Source organism: Neoarius graeffei, chromosome 20 (assembly GCF_027579695.1).
Source record: "Neoarius graeffei isolate fNeoGra1 chromosome 20, fNeoGra1.pri, whole genome shotgun sequence".
In the NCBI taxonomy this organism is placed as follows: domain Eukaryota; kingdom Metazoa; phylum Chordata; class Actinopteri; order Siluriformes; family Ariidae; genus Neoarius; species Neoarius graeffei.
Genome location: NC_083588.1, coordinates 66,838,529 through 66,854,908, shown reverse-complemented (window position 1 = coordinate 66,854,908; position 16,380 = coordinate 66,838,529). Strand labels below are relative to the sequence as shown.

General features: G+C 40.3%; 1 protein-coding gene across 1 annotated transcript in view; it reads left to right on the top strand.

Moving 5' to 3' along the window:
- trpm4a (transient receptor potential cation channel, subfamily M, member 4a) overlaps positions 1-16,380 on the top strand; it is a 109,310-nt gene that overhangs the window by 18,888 nt on the left and 74,042 nt on the right. The window contains exons 7-12 of the mRNA XM_060902326.1: positions 1,204-1,268; positions 1,896-2,120; positions 2,232-2,334; positions 2,460-2,569; positions 7,288-7,578; positions 7,653-7,754. Of these exons, the coding sequence (XP_060758309.1) occupies positions 1,204-1,268; positions 1,896-2,120; positions 2,232-2,334; positions 2,460-2,569; positions 7,288-7,578; positions 7,653-7,754 (896 nt within the window). The remainder of the gene's footprint in view (positions 1-1,203; positions 1,269-1,895; positions 2,121-2,231; positions 2,335-2,459; positions 2,570-7,287; positions 7,579-7,652; positions 7,755-16,380) is intronic.

Here is a 16,380-nt window from a genome sequence, read left to right as displayed (position 1 = left end):
TGTGTGTTCCTCATGTGTCCAATCTCCTCCTGATAAACAGGTGTGTGTTCCTCATGTGTCTGATCTCCTCCTGATAAACGTGTGTGTGTGTGTTCCTCATGTGTCCAATCTCCTCCTGATAAACAGGTGTGTGTTCCTCATGTGTCTGATCTCCTCCTGATAAACGTGTGTGTGTGTGTGTTCCTCATGTGTCCGATCTCCTCCTGATAAACGTGTGTGTGTGTGTGTGTTCCTCGTGTGTCTGATCTCCTCCTCATAAACAGAAATTGTGTGTGTTCATGTTCATGTGTCCAATCTCCTCCTGATAAACAGGTGTGTGTGTGTGTGTGTGTGTGTGTTCCTCGTGTGTCTGATCTCCTCCTGATAAACGTGTATGTGTGTGTTCCTCGTGTGTCTGATCTCCTCCTCATAAACAGAAATTGTGTGTGTGTTCATGTTCATGTGTCTGATCTCCTCCTGATAAACAGGTGTGTGTGTGTGTGTGTGTGTGTTCCTCATGTGTCCGATCTCCTCCTGATAAATGTGTGTATGTTCATGTGTCCGATCTCCTCCTGATAAACAGGTGTGTGTGTGTGTGTGTGTGTGTTCCTCATGTGTCCAATCTCCTCCTGATAAACAGGTGTGTGTGTGTGTGTGTTCCTCATGTGTCCAATCTCCTCCTGATAAACAGGTGTGTTCCTCATGTGTCTGATCTCCTCCTGATAAACGTGTGTGTGTGTGTGTTCCTCATGTGTCCAATCTCCTCCTGATAAACAGGTGTGTGTTCCTCATGTGTCTGATCTCCTCCTGATAAACGTGTGTGTGTGTGTGTTCCTCATGTGTCCAATCTCCTCCTGATAAACGTGTGTGTGTGTGTGTTCCTCATGTGTCCGATCTCCTCCTGATAAACAGGTGTGTATTATTAAATGTGATGTGATTGGAAGAGCCTCTGATGAAGATATTAATGAAGTAAAAATCAGATGATAGTTTACAGTAACCTCAGAAAAATGTGACGTGATTTTTATCTGCCGTTAAAGTTTTTAAGCTCCACAGATCACGACTGTCTCTTACTGATTTAGCGTGTGAGGCTAATGTTAGCGTACAGCTTCCAGCTTAGCATGCTACACTAAACGTGTGGATGGCTTTGTTTTTTTGAGGACTGATCTCCTTAAGGAGGTGTTACTGCTCTAACCCTGTTGGTGTTCTCCTCCTCCTCCTCCTCAGGCAGCGGCAGTATCGAGATCCCTGTGCTGTGTGTGCTGATTTCAGGCAATGAGTCTGTGCTGAAGGTGTGGTATCACATCTCATTACTGTTTTCTACTCATCCCCGCTTTAAATTAGACGTGTTCCTGTAAACAGAGCTGAAGGAGCTGATGTTTATTTCATCCCTGAAAAAATGCTCCTTTCTGTACTTTATTAAACAGGCGATAGACTCTGAGTGAAATCAGGTAAATTCAGTAAAACTGCAGGCTTCCATCTGTGGGGAAAAAATCTGATCTGATGTGTACAGTTTTAGTTCTTTAAAAATGAATATGTAAGGAGGGGGTGGAGTCTGAGGAGTGGTACAGCCCACTGTAGGGGGTTTGAAAGTGTAACTAACAGCTGTCTTTTGGCTCGAGAAACGTTTTTCACTGTTTATTAACATGTTTAGGATCAAAAATGAACTCCCTCACTGACACAGAGCTGTCTGTCTGCCTGGGTGTCTGTCTGTCTGTCTCTGTGTAATGATGGATGTCTGTCTGTCTGGTCTGACCATTTGACTGTCTGTCTCTCTGTCACTGTCTATCTGTTTGTCTCCATGTGTCAGTCACTGTGTCAGTGTAGTGGTCTCTTTGAATCTGTATCTGTCTGTCTCCCTGGACCTGTCTGTATGAGTCTTCATGCTCAGTATCTGAGGGAGGTTTGTCTGTGCTCAGAGGATGGACATGTCTCTGAAGAAGGCCACGCCCTGGTTGGTGTTGAAGGGCTCGGGCCCTGCGGTGGATATGATCTCGGAGCTGCTGAGCGAATTGAGCCCGCTGGCGTCCCCTGCGGATTGGGAGGGCAGAGACAGCCCCAGCACTGAGCTCAGAGACCGAGTGCGGGAGCTCGTCAAGAGATATTTCCCCTCAGGGACAAACCTGGAGAAGCTGGTGGACCAGGTGAGGGAGGGAGGGAGAGAAAACATTGTTTCTGTATTTCAGATTCTACATGAAGAAATCAGTCAAGGACTTTCATGATCCCTGTCTGTCTGTCTGTCTGTCTGTCTGCAGGTTCTGAGCATCTATCAGAACAGGTCTCTGATCACGGTGTTCCACGGAGAACAGGACAGTCCAGATGATTTCGAAACGGTCATGCTGAGAGCCCTGGTGCGAGGTGAGCTCAGGGTTGTGCAAGGACGTGATTTGGAGTTGTAAATGTTGATCTGTTCAGTGTGCTGACTGTGGACGTTCGGGCAGTTCCCTGAGTACTGAATAGTCACTTCCTGTGTGTGTGTGTAGCCAGTAAGCAGGTGAGCAGTGAGTACACCGAGGAGCTGAAGTTGGCTGTGGCCTGGAACAGAGTGGACATCGTCAAGAGTGAGCTGTTCAACGGCGACATCGAGTGGAAGGTCAGAGGAAGTGCAGGCGCCTACACACACACACACACACACACACACAAAATACTGAACACAGGAAACAATTAGAGAAGGAAGTGATATGTACATAGTGAACTGTATAATTATATACTGTGAACTCCAGAAGTATTGGCACCCACGAAGGCAGTGATGGAACAAGGTAGTATAAAGTAAACTTTACACATGATGGAAGAATGCGTAAAATTCCACGTAATAAACTCTGGAGGAGGCTCAGTGATGCTGTGAGGGTCATTTCATGGCTGTTGTGAAGATCGAAGTTATCATGAATTACGGGTGGGGGTAAAAAGCCCCTTGAAATTTCAAACCAGAGCCTAATTGTCTTGACTCAGAGGTTACGTCTCCTCTGTAGATATCATTTTCAACAAGAAAATGATCTCAAACCGACACATGATAAATCTCCAATCTTGGCCAACATTGCACTCAGAGACTTGGTGCCCTGATTCTCTGTTCTTTTCTCTAATATTACCAAAATGTAAATGTTTGGGTACCAATAATTTTTTAAATCTTGGTGTGGCAGGATAGCCACAGCAGCAGGGAAGATGGAGGAGACCAAATAGTTTTCAATGAAAAGGCTTTGTTTATTTTTTCTTTCTTTTTCTCTCTTCTTAAAAATGTGCAAATATTTACAATGACAAACGTGCATGAAAAAAATATACAAAAACTCTACAAAATGAAAATAAACAAGCATAAATAGCCAGGCTAAGTCCTTAGACCCTGAACTACTATCAAGAGCAACTTCAATTACAACCCCGATTCCAAAAAAGTTGGGACAAAGTACAAATTGTAAATAAAAATGGAATGCAATAATTTACGAATCTCAAAAACTGATATTGTATTCACAATAGAACATAGACAACACATCAAATGTCGAAAGTGAGACATTTTGAAATATTGGCTCATTTGAAATTTCATGACAGCAACACATCTCAAAGTTGGGACAGGGGCAATAAGAGGCTGGAAAAGTTAAAGGTACAAAAAAGGAACAGCTGGAGGACCAAATTGCAACTCATTAGGTCAATTGGCAATAGGTCATTAACATGACTGGGTATAAAAAGAGCATCTTGGAGTGGCAGCGGCTCTCAGAAGTAAAGATGGGAAGAGGATCACCAATCCCCCTAATTCTGCGCCGACAAATAGTGGAGCAATATCAGAAAGGAGTTCGACAGTGTAAAATTGCAAAGAGTTTGAACATATCATCATCTACAGAGCATAATATCATCAAAAGATTCAGAGAATCTGGAAGAATCTCTGTGCGTAAGGGTCAAGGCCGGAAAACCATACTGGGTGCCCGTGATCTTCGGGCCCTTAGACGGCACTGCATCACATACAGGCATGCTTCTGTATTGGAAATCACAAAATGGGCTCAGGAATATTTCCAGAGAACATTATCTGTGAACACAATTCACCGTGCCATCCGCCGTTACCAGCTAAAACTCTATAGTTCAAAGAAGAAGCCGTATCTAAACACGATCCAGAAGCGCAGACGTCTTCTCTGGGCCAAGGCTCATTTAAAATGGACTGTGGCAAAGTGGAAAACTGTTCTGTGGTCAGACGAATCAAAATGTGAAGTTCTTTATGGAAATCAGGGACGCCGTGTCATTCGGACTAAAGAGGAGAAGGACGACCCGAGTTGTTATCAGCGCTCAGTTCAGAAGCCTGCATCTCTGATGGTATGGGGTTGCATTAGTGCGTGTGGCATGGGCAGCTTACACATCTGGAAAGACACCATCAATGCTGAAAGGTATATCCAGGTTCTAGAGCAACATATGCTCCCATCCAGACGACGTCTCTTTCAGGGAAGACCTTGCATTTTCCAACATGACAATGCCAAACCACATACTGCATCAATTACAGCATCATGGCTGCGTAGAAGAAGGGTCCGGGTACTGAACTGGCCAGCCTGCAGTCCAGATCTTTCACCCATAGAAAACATTTGGCGCATCATAAAACGGAAGATACGACAAAAAAGACCTAAGACAGTTGAGCAACTAGAATCCTACATTAGACAAGAATGGGTTAACATTCCTCTCCCTAAACTTGAGCAACTTGTCTCCTCAGTCCCCAGACGTTTACAGACTGTTGTAAAGAGAAAAGGGGATGTCTCACAGTGGGAAACATGGCCTTGTCCCAACTTTTTTGAGATGTGTTGTTGTCATGAAATTTAAAATCACCCAATTTTTCTCTTTAAATGATACATTTTCTCAGTTTAACATTTGATATGTCATCTATGTTCTATTCTTAATAAAATATGTAATTTTGAAACTTCCACATCATTGCATTCCGTTTTTATTTACAATTTGTACTTTGTCCCAACTTTTTTGGAATCAAGGTTGATTCCAGCCCTCACTTACTGAGGCTCTTGGGCCTAATATAGACCCTTTTCAGTCACGTGACCTTCGTAAACGCGACCACCATTTTGGACATGTAGCGGACTTCGGCTCGAATTGGTTTGAATGCGAGGAAGGCGACAAATGGAGAACATACAAGAAAAAGGAGCGAGATGCAGAAAATACCTTCGCTATCCAGCGACGTAGGGCATTTACAGGGCGAGCAGAGGGAGAAATAACAACAGTAACGACACATTAGCAACGCCGTACAGAAATAACGGTTTATGGCACAGACCCTTTCGGTTCTCGCTCATCTAGCTGCTACAATGACTGCTTAGACTGCAACAATAATACCTAACACACATTTAAGTATCCGTCGTAAAGACGTGAAACTCGACGAGTGTGTTCATTGATAAGCTAACACAATCTAAAAGTAGACATACCATCACACTGCCCTGGCGCTGTGTACAGTTTACCTTCTACGGTTTGTGCACTCACTATTTGCCATTACTTTCTCCAACCGTTATTACAGGGAACGGCCTGGATTTAAGAGACAAATACATGTTCCTCTTGTTTTGAACACTTATTTGTAGGCAGTGCTTAATTTGTAAAGTGGGAGGTCCCGGAGCGCAGAGGATGAGCGGCTCCGGTGCGGAAAAAAAGAGGGGGGGAGAGCGGCGCAGCGCTTCTGGGCATGTTTTGTAATAACACTGCAAATTAAGTTCATCTGCAGATATTTTGTGGATGTCGTTTCATGAGAGAAATCACCAACAAGGCAGATATCAAAATCAGACATTAACACTAAATAAACTTGCATTTTTTTATTTAATTATTTGTTTGTTTGTTTTTTTGTTACACAGTCAAAAGAGGTGTCGGATCACCGGATCCAGTGTAAATAGCTGCCGGAGCCAACGCCCGAGGTTCTGGAGCGCGCTCCGGCTTGCTCCCCCTCAAATTAAGCGCTGTTTGTAGGACACTGCCTCTGATCTGTCCTACAGTCTACCAACAGCAAAGGAACACAACGCTAGCTAATGTCGTTAGCTAATAGCTACTACAGAAGAACAGAGGTTACAATGGGTTATTTTAGCCTATTTGGTTACACACTCGCCACCACAGAATGTTAACAGCAATGTAATGCCTTTTCTGGCTAATTTTATTCGTCTTACCTCCAACAAAGTGGTCACTGCACAAGTGCTGGTATGCCGGGGGCTGCCAATCTTTCCTGTTTATGGCCGCTATCCATCTTCTCTGTCGGGAGCCGATAAAATGATAACCCTTGCCTTGTTTGTTGATGGTTACTACATCCAGGTGCACAACAATATAGTGGCATGATGGAAGTCTTGCTGAAAATAAACACTTTTTTTGCTGCCGTTCCTCAGTGTTGGCTGTGGTAAACTACTGGTAGTACATGTCCAAAATGGCGGCCGCGTTTGTCGTGACGTCACGTGAAAAGGGTCTATAGAGCATTGCTAACTGTAGCCCCACCCACTGGATAGTCCCACTGTCAAAAATAATCAATTAACTAAACAACATAATTATTACCAAATAATGAATCAAATAAGAAAACATAACACGCAAATACATACAATAACTGACATGCACAAAAATACCTTATTGGACCCCTAAAATGGCTTTTAAGTCATTACCCCTAAAACACCCCCATGACAATGGGCTGCCCCACAAAGAACCCGGGAAACCCCTCTATTTCCCCCCCAGTGGAACAGTCCATCCGTTTCCCCAAACGAGACCCGGAAGAGCGTTTTGAACGCCCGGTGGGTGAATTGCTACCGGAGTCAGAGTTGTAATAACAAAAGTTTTAACCAATAAATGAGGTTTTTAACAGCCAGTGTGAATTATTTTACTTTTTGATACTAGACAAAGATTATACAGGTGAAGAATGAAAATGACTGTTTCAAGCGAATATTTTGAATGAGTCAGATGCACAAACAATAAGCCATGTAGAAGTGCCGCTCGGCCTTTCCCTGCACTCTAAACACTCAGTCTGGCCCTGCGGAATTAATCTCTGGCAAATGGTGATTAATGACAATATGAAAGAGATCTTAAACCGTCCATACGGCGGTGGCAGTGAGAATAGCGACAGGACAGGACAGCAGGGATTTAAACATGGCTGCCTGCACTCTACGTCACAGCTCAGCCCGTGACATCTGGGAATTTTTAAAAATAATTAATAATAAATAATCATGAACCACACTGTTTTTAAATAAGGGGTGTCAATAATTCTGGGATGAAAACTAAAATCAGTGAAAGCTGTGATGATCCTGACACTTTGCACATCACTGGTCGGTCGGTCTGTCTGTCTGTCCCCCCCCCCCCCCCCCCCCCCCCCCCCCCCCCCGGCTGCAGTATGATGATCTGGAGGATTCCATGACAGACGCTCTGGTCAACAATAAGCCTCAGTTTGTTCGTCTCTTCACGGAGAACGGTCTGAACATTGTGGAGTATCTGACGTATGAGCGTTTGGAGAAGCTGTACCAGTCTCTCTCCAGCAGCACGCTGGCCTACACGCTGCTGCAGACGAGGTTGAGGGAGAGACACAGTCTGGCCTGTTCCCCCAACTTGCCCCAAGAGAACTGCAAGTGCCTGAAGAGTCCCGTGACGGGGCTGTCGAGCACCCACGGGCTCAGCCTGTTGGAGGTCAGGGGTCAGAGATCACACAGTTTCACACACGCTGTGCTGCTTTGTGTCAAACACCATTTTTTGTGTTCCAGGTTTCACGGTTATTAGGGGAGATTTTTGGAGGCATGTGCAAGCCATTTTATTTGGCCCCCCTGGGCTTAGCGCGAGGAGTGAGCACCAAAAAAGCAGCCAAGGTACCGACACACACTGCACCAATATTACCGCTAACATTACCATCTAACTGACATTACTAATATTACCGCTAACGTTACCATCTAACCGACATTACTAACATTACCATTAACGTTACCATCTAACCGACATTACTAACATTACCGCTAATGTTACCATCTAACTGACATTACTAACGTTACCATCTAACCGACATTACTAACGTTACCATTAACGTTACCATCTAACCAACATTACCGCTAACGTTACCATCTAACCGACATTACTAACATTACCATTAACGTTACCATCTAACCGACATTACTAACATTACCGCTAATGTTACCATCTAACTGACATTACTAACGTTACCATCTAACCGACATTACTAACATTACCATTAACGTTACCATCTAACCAACATTACCGCTAACGTTACCATCTAACCGACATTACTAACATTACCATTAACGTTACCATCTAACCGACATTACTAACATTACCGCTAATGTTACCATCTAACTGACATTACTAACGTTACCATCTAACCGACATTACTAACATTACCATTAACGTTACCATCTAACCAACATTACCGCTAACGTTACCATCTAACTGACATTACTAACATTACCGCTAACGTTACCATCTAACCGACATTACTAACATTACCATCTAACCGACATTACTAACATTACCGCTAATGTTACCATCTAACTGACATTACTAACGTTACCATCTAACCAACATTACTAACATTACCGCTAACGTTACCATCTAACCGACATTACTAACATTACCATCTAACCGACATTACTAACATTACCGCTAACGTTACCATCTAACCGACATTACTAACATTACCATCTAACCGACATTACTAACATTACCGCTAATGTTACCATCTAACCGACATTACTAACATTACCATCTAACCGACATTACTAACATTACCGCTAACGTTACCATCTAACCGACATTACTAACATTACCATCTAACCGACATTACTAACATTACCGCTAACGTTACCATCTAACCAACATTACTAACATTACCATTAACGTTACCATCTAACCGACATTACTAACATTACCGCTAATGTTACCATCTAACTGACATTACTAACGTTACCATCTAACCGACATTACTAACGTTACCATTAACGTTACCATCTAACCAACATTACCGCTAACGTTACCATCTAACCGACATTACTAACATTACCATTAACGTTACCATCTAACCGACATTACTAACATTACCGCTAATGTTACCATCTAACTGACATTACTAACGTTACCATCTAACCGACATTACTAACATTACCATTAACGTTACCATCTAACCAACATTACCGCTAACGTTACCATCTAACCGACATTACTAACATTACCATTAACGTTACCATCTAACCGACATTACTAACATTACCGCTAATGTTACCATCTAACTGACATTACTAACGTTACCATCTAACCGACATTACTAACATTACCATTAACGTTACCATCTAACCAACATTACCGCTAACGTTACCATCTAACTGACATTACTAACATTACCGCTAACGTTACCATCTAACCGACATTACTAACATTACCATCTAACCGACATTACTAACATTACCGCTAATGTTACCATCTAACTGACATTACTAACGTTACCATCTAACCAACATTACTAACATTACCGCTAACGTTACCATCTAACCGACATTACTAACATTACCATCTAACCGACATTACTAACATTACCGCTAACGTTACCATCTAACCGACATTACTAACATTACCATCTAACCGACATTACTAACATTACCGCTAATGTTACCATCTAACCGACATTACTAACATTACCATCTAACCGACATTACTAACATTACCGCTAACGTTACCATCTAACCGACATTACTAACATTACCATCTAACCGACATTACTAACATTACCGCTAACGTTACCATCTAACCAACATTACTAACATTACCATTAACGTTACCATCTAACCAACATTACTAACATTACCGCTAACGTTACCATCTAACCAACATTACTAACGTTACCATCTAACCGACATTACTAACATTACCGCTAACGTTATCATCTAACCGACATTACTAACATTACCGCTAATGTTACCATCTAACTGACATTACTAACATTACCGCTAACGTTACCATCTAACCAACATTACTAATATTACTGCTAATGTCACCATCTAACCAGCATTACTAACATTACCGCTAACGTTACCATCTAACCGACATTACTAACATTACCGCTAACGTTACCATCTAACCGACATTACTAACATTACCGCTAATGTTACCATCTAACCAGCATTACTAACATTACCGCTAACGTTACCATCTAACCAACATTACTAACATTACCGCTAACGTTACCATCTAACCGACATTACTAACATTACCGCTAATGTTACCATCTAACTGACATTACTAACGTTACCGCTAACGTTACCATCTAACTGACATTACTAACGTTACCATTAACATTACCATCTAACCGACATTACTAACATTACCGCTAACGTTACCATCTAACCAACATTACTAACGTTACCATCTAACCGACATTACTAACATTACCGCTAACGTTACCATCTAACCGACATTACTAACATTACCGCTAATGTTACCATCTAACTGACATTACTAACATTACCGCTAACGTTACCATCTAACCAACATTACTAATATTACTGCTAATGTCACCATCTAACCAGCATTACTAACATTACCGCTAACGTTACCATCTAACCGACATTACTAACATTACCGCTAACGTTACCATCTAACCGACATTACTAACATTACCGCTAATGTTACCATCTAACCAGCATTACTAACATTACCGCTAACGTTACCATCTAACCAACATTACTAACATTACCGCTAACGTTACCATCTAACCGACATTACTAACATTACCGCTAATGTTACCATCTAACTGACATTACTAACGTTACCATTAACATTACCATCTAACCGACATTACTAACATTACCGCTAACGTTACCATCTAACTGACATTACTAACGTTACCGCTAACGTTACCATCTAACCAACATTACTAACGTTACCGCTACCATCTAACTGACATTACTAACGTTACCGCTAACGTTACCATCTAACTGACATTACTAACGTTACCATTAACATTACCATCTAACCGACATTACTAACATTACCGCTAATGTTACCATCTAACCAGCATTACTAACATTACCGCTAACGTTACCATCTAACCAACATTACTAACATTACCGCTAGCGTTACCATCTAACCGACATTACTAACATTACCGCTAATGTTACCATCTAACTGACATTACTAACATTACCGCTAATGTTACCATCTAACCAGCATTACTAACATTACCGCTAACGTTACCATCTAACCAACATTACTAACATTACCGCTAACGTTACCATCTAACCGACATTACTAACATTACCGCTAACGTTACCATCTAACTGACATTACTAACGTTACCGCTAACGTTACCATCTAACCAACATTACTAACGTTACCGCTAACGTTACCATCTAACTGACATTACTAACGTTACCGCTAACGTTACCATCTAACTGACATTACTAACGTTACCATTAACATTACCATCTAACCGACATTACTAACATTACCGCTAACGTTACCATCTAACCAACATTACTAACATTACCGCTAACGTTACCATCTAACCAGCATTACTAACATTACCATTAACGTTACCATCTAACCAATATTACTAACATTACCGCTAACGTTACCATCTAACCAACATTACTAACATTACCGCTAATGTTACCATCTAACCAGCATTACTAACATTACTGCTAATGTCACCATCTAACCAGCATTACTAACATTACCGCTAACGTTACCATCTAACCAACATTACTAACATTACCGCTAACGTTACCATCTAACCAACATTATTCACATTACCGCTAATGTTACCATCTAACCAGCATTACTAACATTACCGCTAACGTTACCATCTAACCAACATTACTAACATTACCGCTAACGTTACCATCTAACCAACATTATTCACATTACCGCTAACGTTACCATCTAACCAACATTACTAACATTACCGCTAACGTTACCATCTAACCAGCATTACTAACATTACCGCTAACGTTACCATCTAAACAACATTACTAATATTACTGCTAATGTCACCATCTAACCAGCATTACTAACATTACCGCTAACGTTACCATCTAACCAACATTACTAACATTACCGCTAACGTTACCATCTAACCAACATTGTTCACATTACCGCTAACGTTACCATCTAACCAACATTACTAACATTACCGCTAATGTTACCATCTAACCAGCATTACTAACATTACCGCTAACGTTACCATCTAACCAACATTACTAATATTACTGCTAACGTTACCATCTAACCGACATTACTAACATTACCGCTAACGTTACCATCTAACCAACATTACTAACATTACCGCTAACGTTACCATCTAACCAACATTAAAATTACCGCTAACGTTACCATCTAACCAACATTAAAATTACCGCTAACGTTACCATCTAACCAACATTACTAACATTACCGCTTACGTTACCATCTAACCAACATTCACATTACCGCTAACGTTACCATCTAACCGACATTACTAACATTACCGCTAACGTTACCATCTAACCGACATTACTAACATTACCGCTAACGTTACCATCTAACCAACATTACTAACATTACCGCTAACGTTACCATCTAACCAACATTAAAATTACCGCTAACGTTACCATCTAACCAACATTAAAATTACCGCTAACGTTACCATCTAACCAACATTACTAACATTACCGCTTACGTTACCATCTAACCAACATTCACATTACCGCTAACGTTACCATCTAACCGACATTACTAACATTACCGCTAACGTTACCATCTAACCGACATTACTAACATTACCGCTAACGTTACCATCTAACCAACATTACTAACATTACCGCTAAAGTTACCATCTAACCAACATTATTCACATTACCGCTAACGTTACCATCTAACCAACATTACTAACATTACCGCTAACGTTACCATCTAACCAGCATTACTAACATTACCATTAACGTTACCATCTAACCAACATTACTAACATTACCGCTAACGTTACCATCTAACCAACATTATTCACATTACCGCTAACGTTACCATCTAACCAACATTACTAACATTACCGCTAATGTTACCATCTAACCAGCATTACTAACATTACCGCTAACGTTACCATCTAACCAGCATTACTAACATTACCGCTAACGTTACCATCTAACCAACATTACTAACATTACCGCTAACGTTACCATCTAACCAACATTACTAACATTACCGCTAACGTTACCATCTAACCAACATTATTCACATTACCGCTAACGTTACCATCTAACCAACATTACTAACATTACCGCTAATGTTACCATCTAACCAGCATTACTAACATTACCGCTAACGTTACCATCTAACCAACATTATTCACATTACCGCTAATGTTACCATCTAACCAACATTAACATTACTGCTAACGTTACCATCTAACTGACATTACTAACATTACTGCTAATGTTACCATCTAACCGACATTACTAACATTACCGCTAACGTTACCATCTAACCAACATTACTAATATTACTGCTAATGTCACCATCTAACCAGCATTACTAACATTACCGCTAACGTTACCATCTAACCAACATTACTAACATTACCGCTAACGTTACCATCTAACCAACATTACTAACATTACCGCTAACGTTACCATCTAACCAACATTATTCACATTACCGCTAACGTTACCATCTAACCAACATTACTAACATTACCGCTAACGTTACCATCTAACCAGCATTACTAACATTACCGCTAACGTTACCATCTAACCAACATTACTAATATTACTGCTAACGTTACCATCTAACCAACATTACTAACATTACCGCTAACGTTACCATCTAACCAGCATTACTAACATTACCGCTAACGTTACCATCTAACCAACATTACTAATATTACTGCTAATGTTACCATCTAACCAGCATTACTAACATTACCGCTAACGTTACCATCTAACCAGCATTACTAACATTACTGCTAACGTTACCATCTAACCAACATTACTAACATTACTGCTAACGTTACCATCTAACCAACATTACTAACATTACCGCTAACGTTACCATCTAACCAACATGAAAATTACCGCTAACGTTACCATCTAACCAACATTACTAACATTACCGCTAATGTTACCATCTAACCAGCATTACTAACATTACCGCTAACGTTACCATCTAACCAACATTCACATTACCGCTAACGTTACCATCTAACCGACATTACTAACATTACCGCTAACGTTACCATCTAACCGACATTACTAACATTACTGCTAACGTTACCATCTAACCAACATTACGAACATTACCGCTAACGTTACCATCTAACCAACATTAAAATTACCGCTAACGTTACCATCTAACCAACATTACTAACATTACCGCTTACGTTACCATCTAACCAACATTATTCACATTACCGCTAACGTTACCATCTAACCGACATTACTAACATTACCGCTAACGTTACCATCTAACCGACATTACTAACATTACTGCTAACGTTACCATCTTACCGACATTACTAACATTACCGCTAACGTTACCATCTAACCGACATTACTAACATTACTGCTAACGTTACCATCTAACCAACATTAACATTACTGCTAACGTTACCATCTAACCAACATTACTAACATTACCGCTAACGTTACCATCTAACTAACATTACCGCTAACGTTACCATCTAACCAACATTACTAACATTACCGCTAACGTTACCATCTAACCAACATTACTAACATTACTGCTAATGTTACCATCTAACCAACATTAACATTACTGCTAACGTTACCATCTAACCAACATTACTAACATTACTGCTAATGTTACCATCTAACCGACATTACTAACATTACCGCTAACGTTACCATCTAACCAACATTACTAACATTACTGCTAATGTTACCATCTAACCAACATTAACATTTCTGCTAACGTTACCATCTAACCAACATTACTAACATTACTGCTAATGTTACCATCTAACCAACATTAACATTACTGCTAACGTTACCATCTAACTGACATTACTAACATTACTGCTAATGTTACCATCTAACCGACATTACTAACATTACCGCTAACGTTACCATCTAACCAACATTACTAACATTACCGCAAACGTTACCATCTAACCAACGTTACTAACATTACCGCTAACGTTACCATCTAACTAACATTACCGCTAACGTTACCATCTAACCAACATTACTAACATTACCGCTAACGTTACCATCTAACCAACATTACTAACATTACTGCTAATGTTACCATCTAACTAACATTACCGCTAACGTTACCATCTAACCAACATTAACATTACTGCTAACGTTACCATCTAACCAACATTACTAACATTACCGCTAACGTTACCATCTAACTAACATTACCGCTAACGTTACCATCTAACCAACATTACTAACATTACCGCTAACGTTACCATCTAACCAACATTACTAACATTACTGCTAATGTTACCATCTAACCAACATTAACATTACTGCTAACGTTACCATCTAACCAACATTACTAACATTACCGCTAACGTTACCATCTAACCAACATTACTAACATTACCGCTAACGTTACCATCTAACCAACATTACTAACATTACCGCTAACGTTACCATCTAACCAACATTACTAACATTACCGCTAACGTTACCATCTAACCAGCATTACTAACATTACCGCTAACGTTACCATCTAACCAGCATTACTAATATTACTGCTAATGTTACCATCTAACCAACATTACTAACATTACCGCTAACGTTACCATCTAACCAACATTACTAACATTACCGCTAACGTTACCATCTAACCAACATTACTAACATTACCGCTAACGTTACCATCTAACCAGCATTACTAACATTACCGCTAACGTTACCATCTAACCAGCATTACTAACATTACTGCTAACGTTACCATCTAACCAACATTACTAACATTACTGCTAACGTTACCATCTAACCAACATTACTAACATTACCGCTAACGTTACCATCTAACCAACATTAAAATTACCGCTAATGTTACCATCTAACCAACATTACTAACATTACCGCTAACGTTACCATCTAACCAACATTCACATTACCGCTAACGTTACCATCTAACCAACATTCACATTACCGCTAACGTTACCATCTAACCAACATTACTAACATTACCGCTTACGTTACCATCTAACCAACATTCACATTACCGCTAACGTTACCATCTAACCAACATTACTAACATTACCGCTAACGTTACCGTCTAACCGACATTACTAACATTACTGCTAACGTTACCATCTAACCGACATTACTAACATTACTGCTAACGTTACCATCTTACCGACATTACTAACATTACCGCTAACGTTACCATCTAACCGACATTACTAACATTACTGCTAACGTTACCATCTAATCAACATTAACATTACTGCTAACGTTACCATCTAACCAACATTAC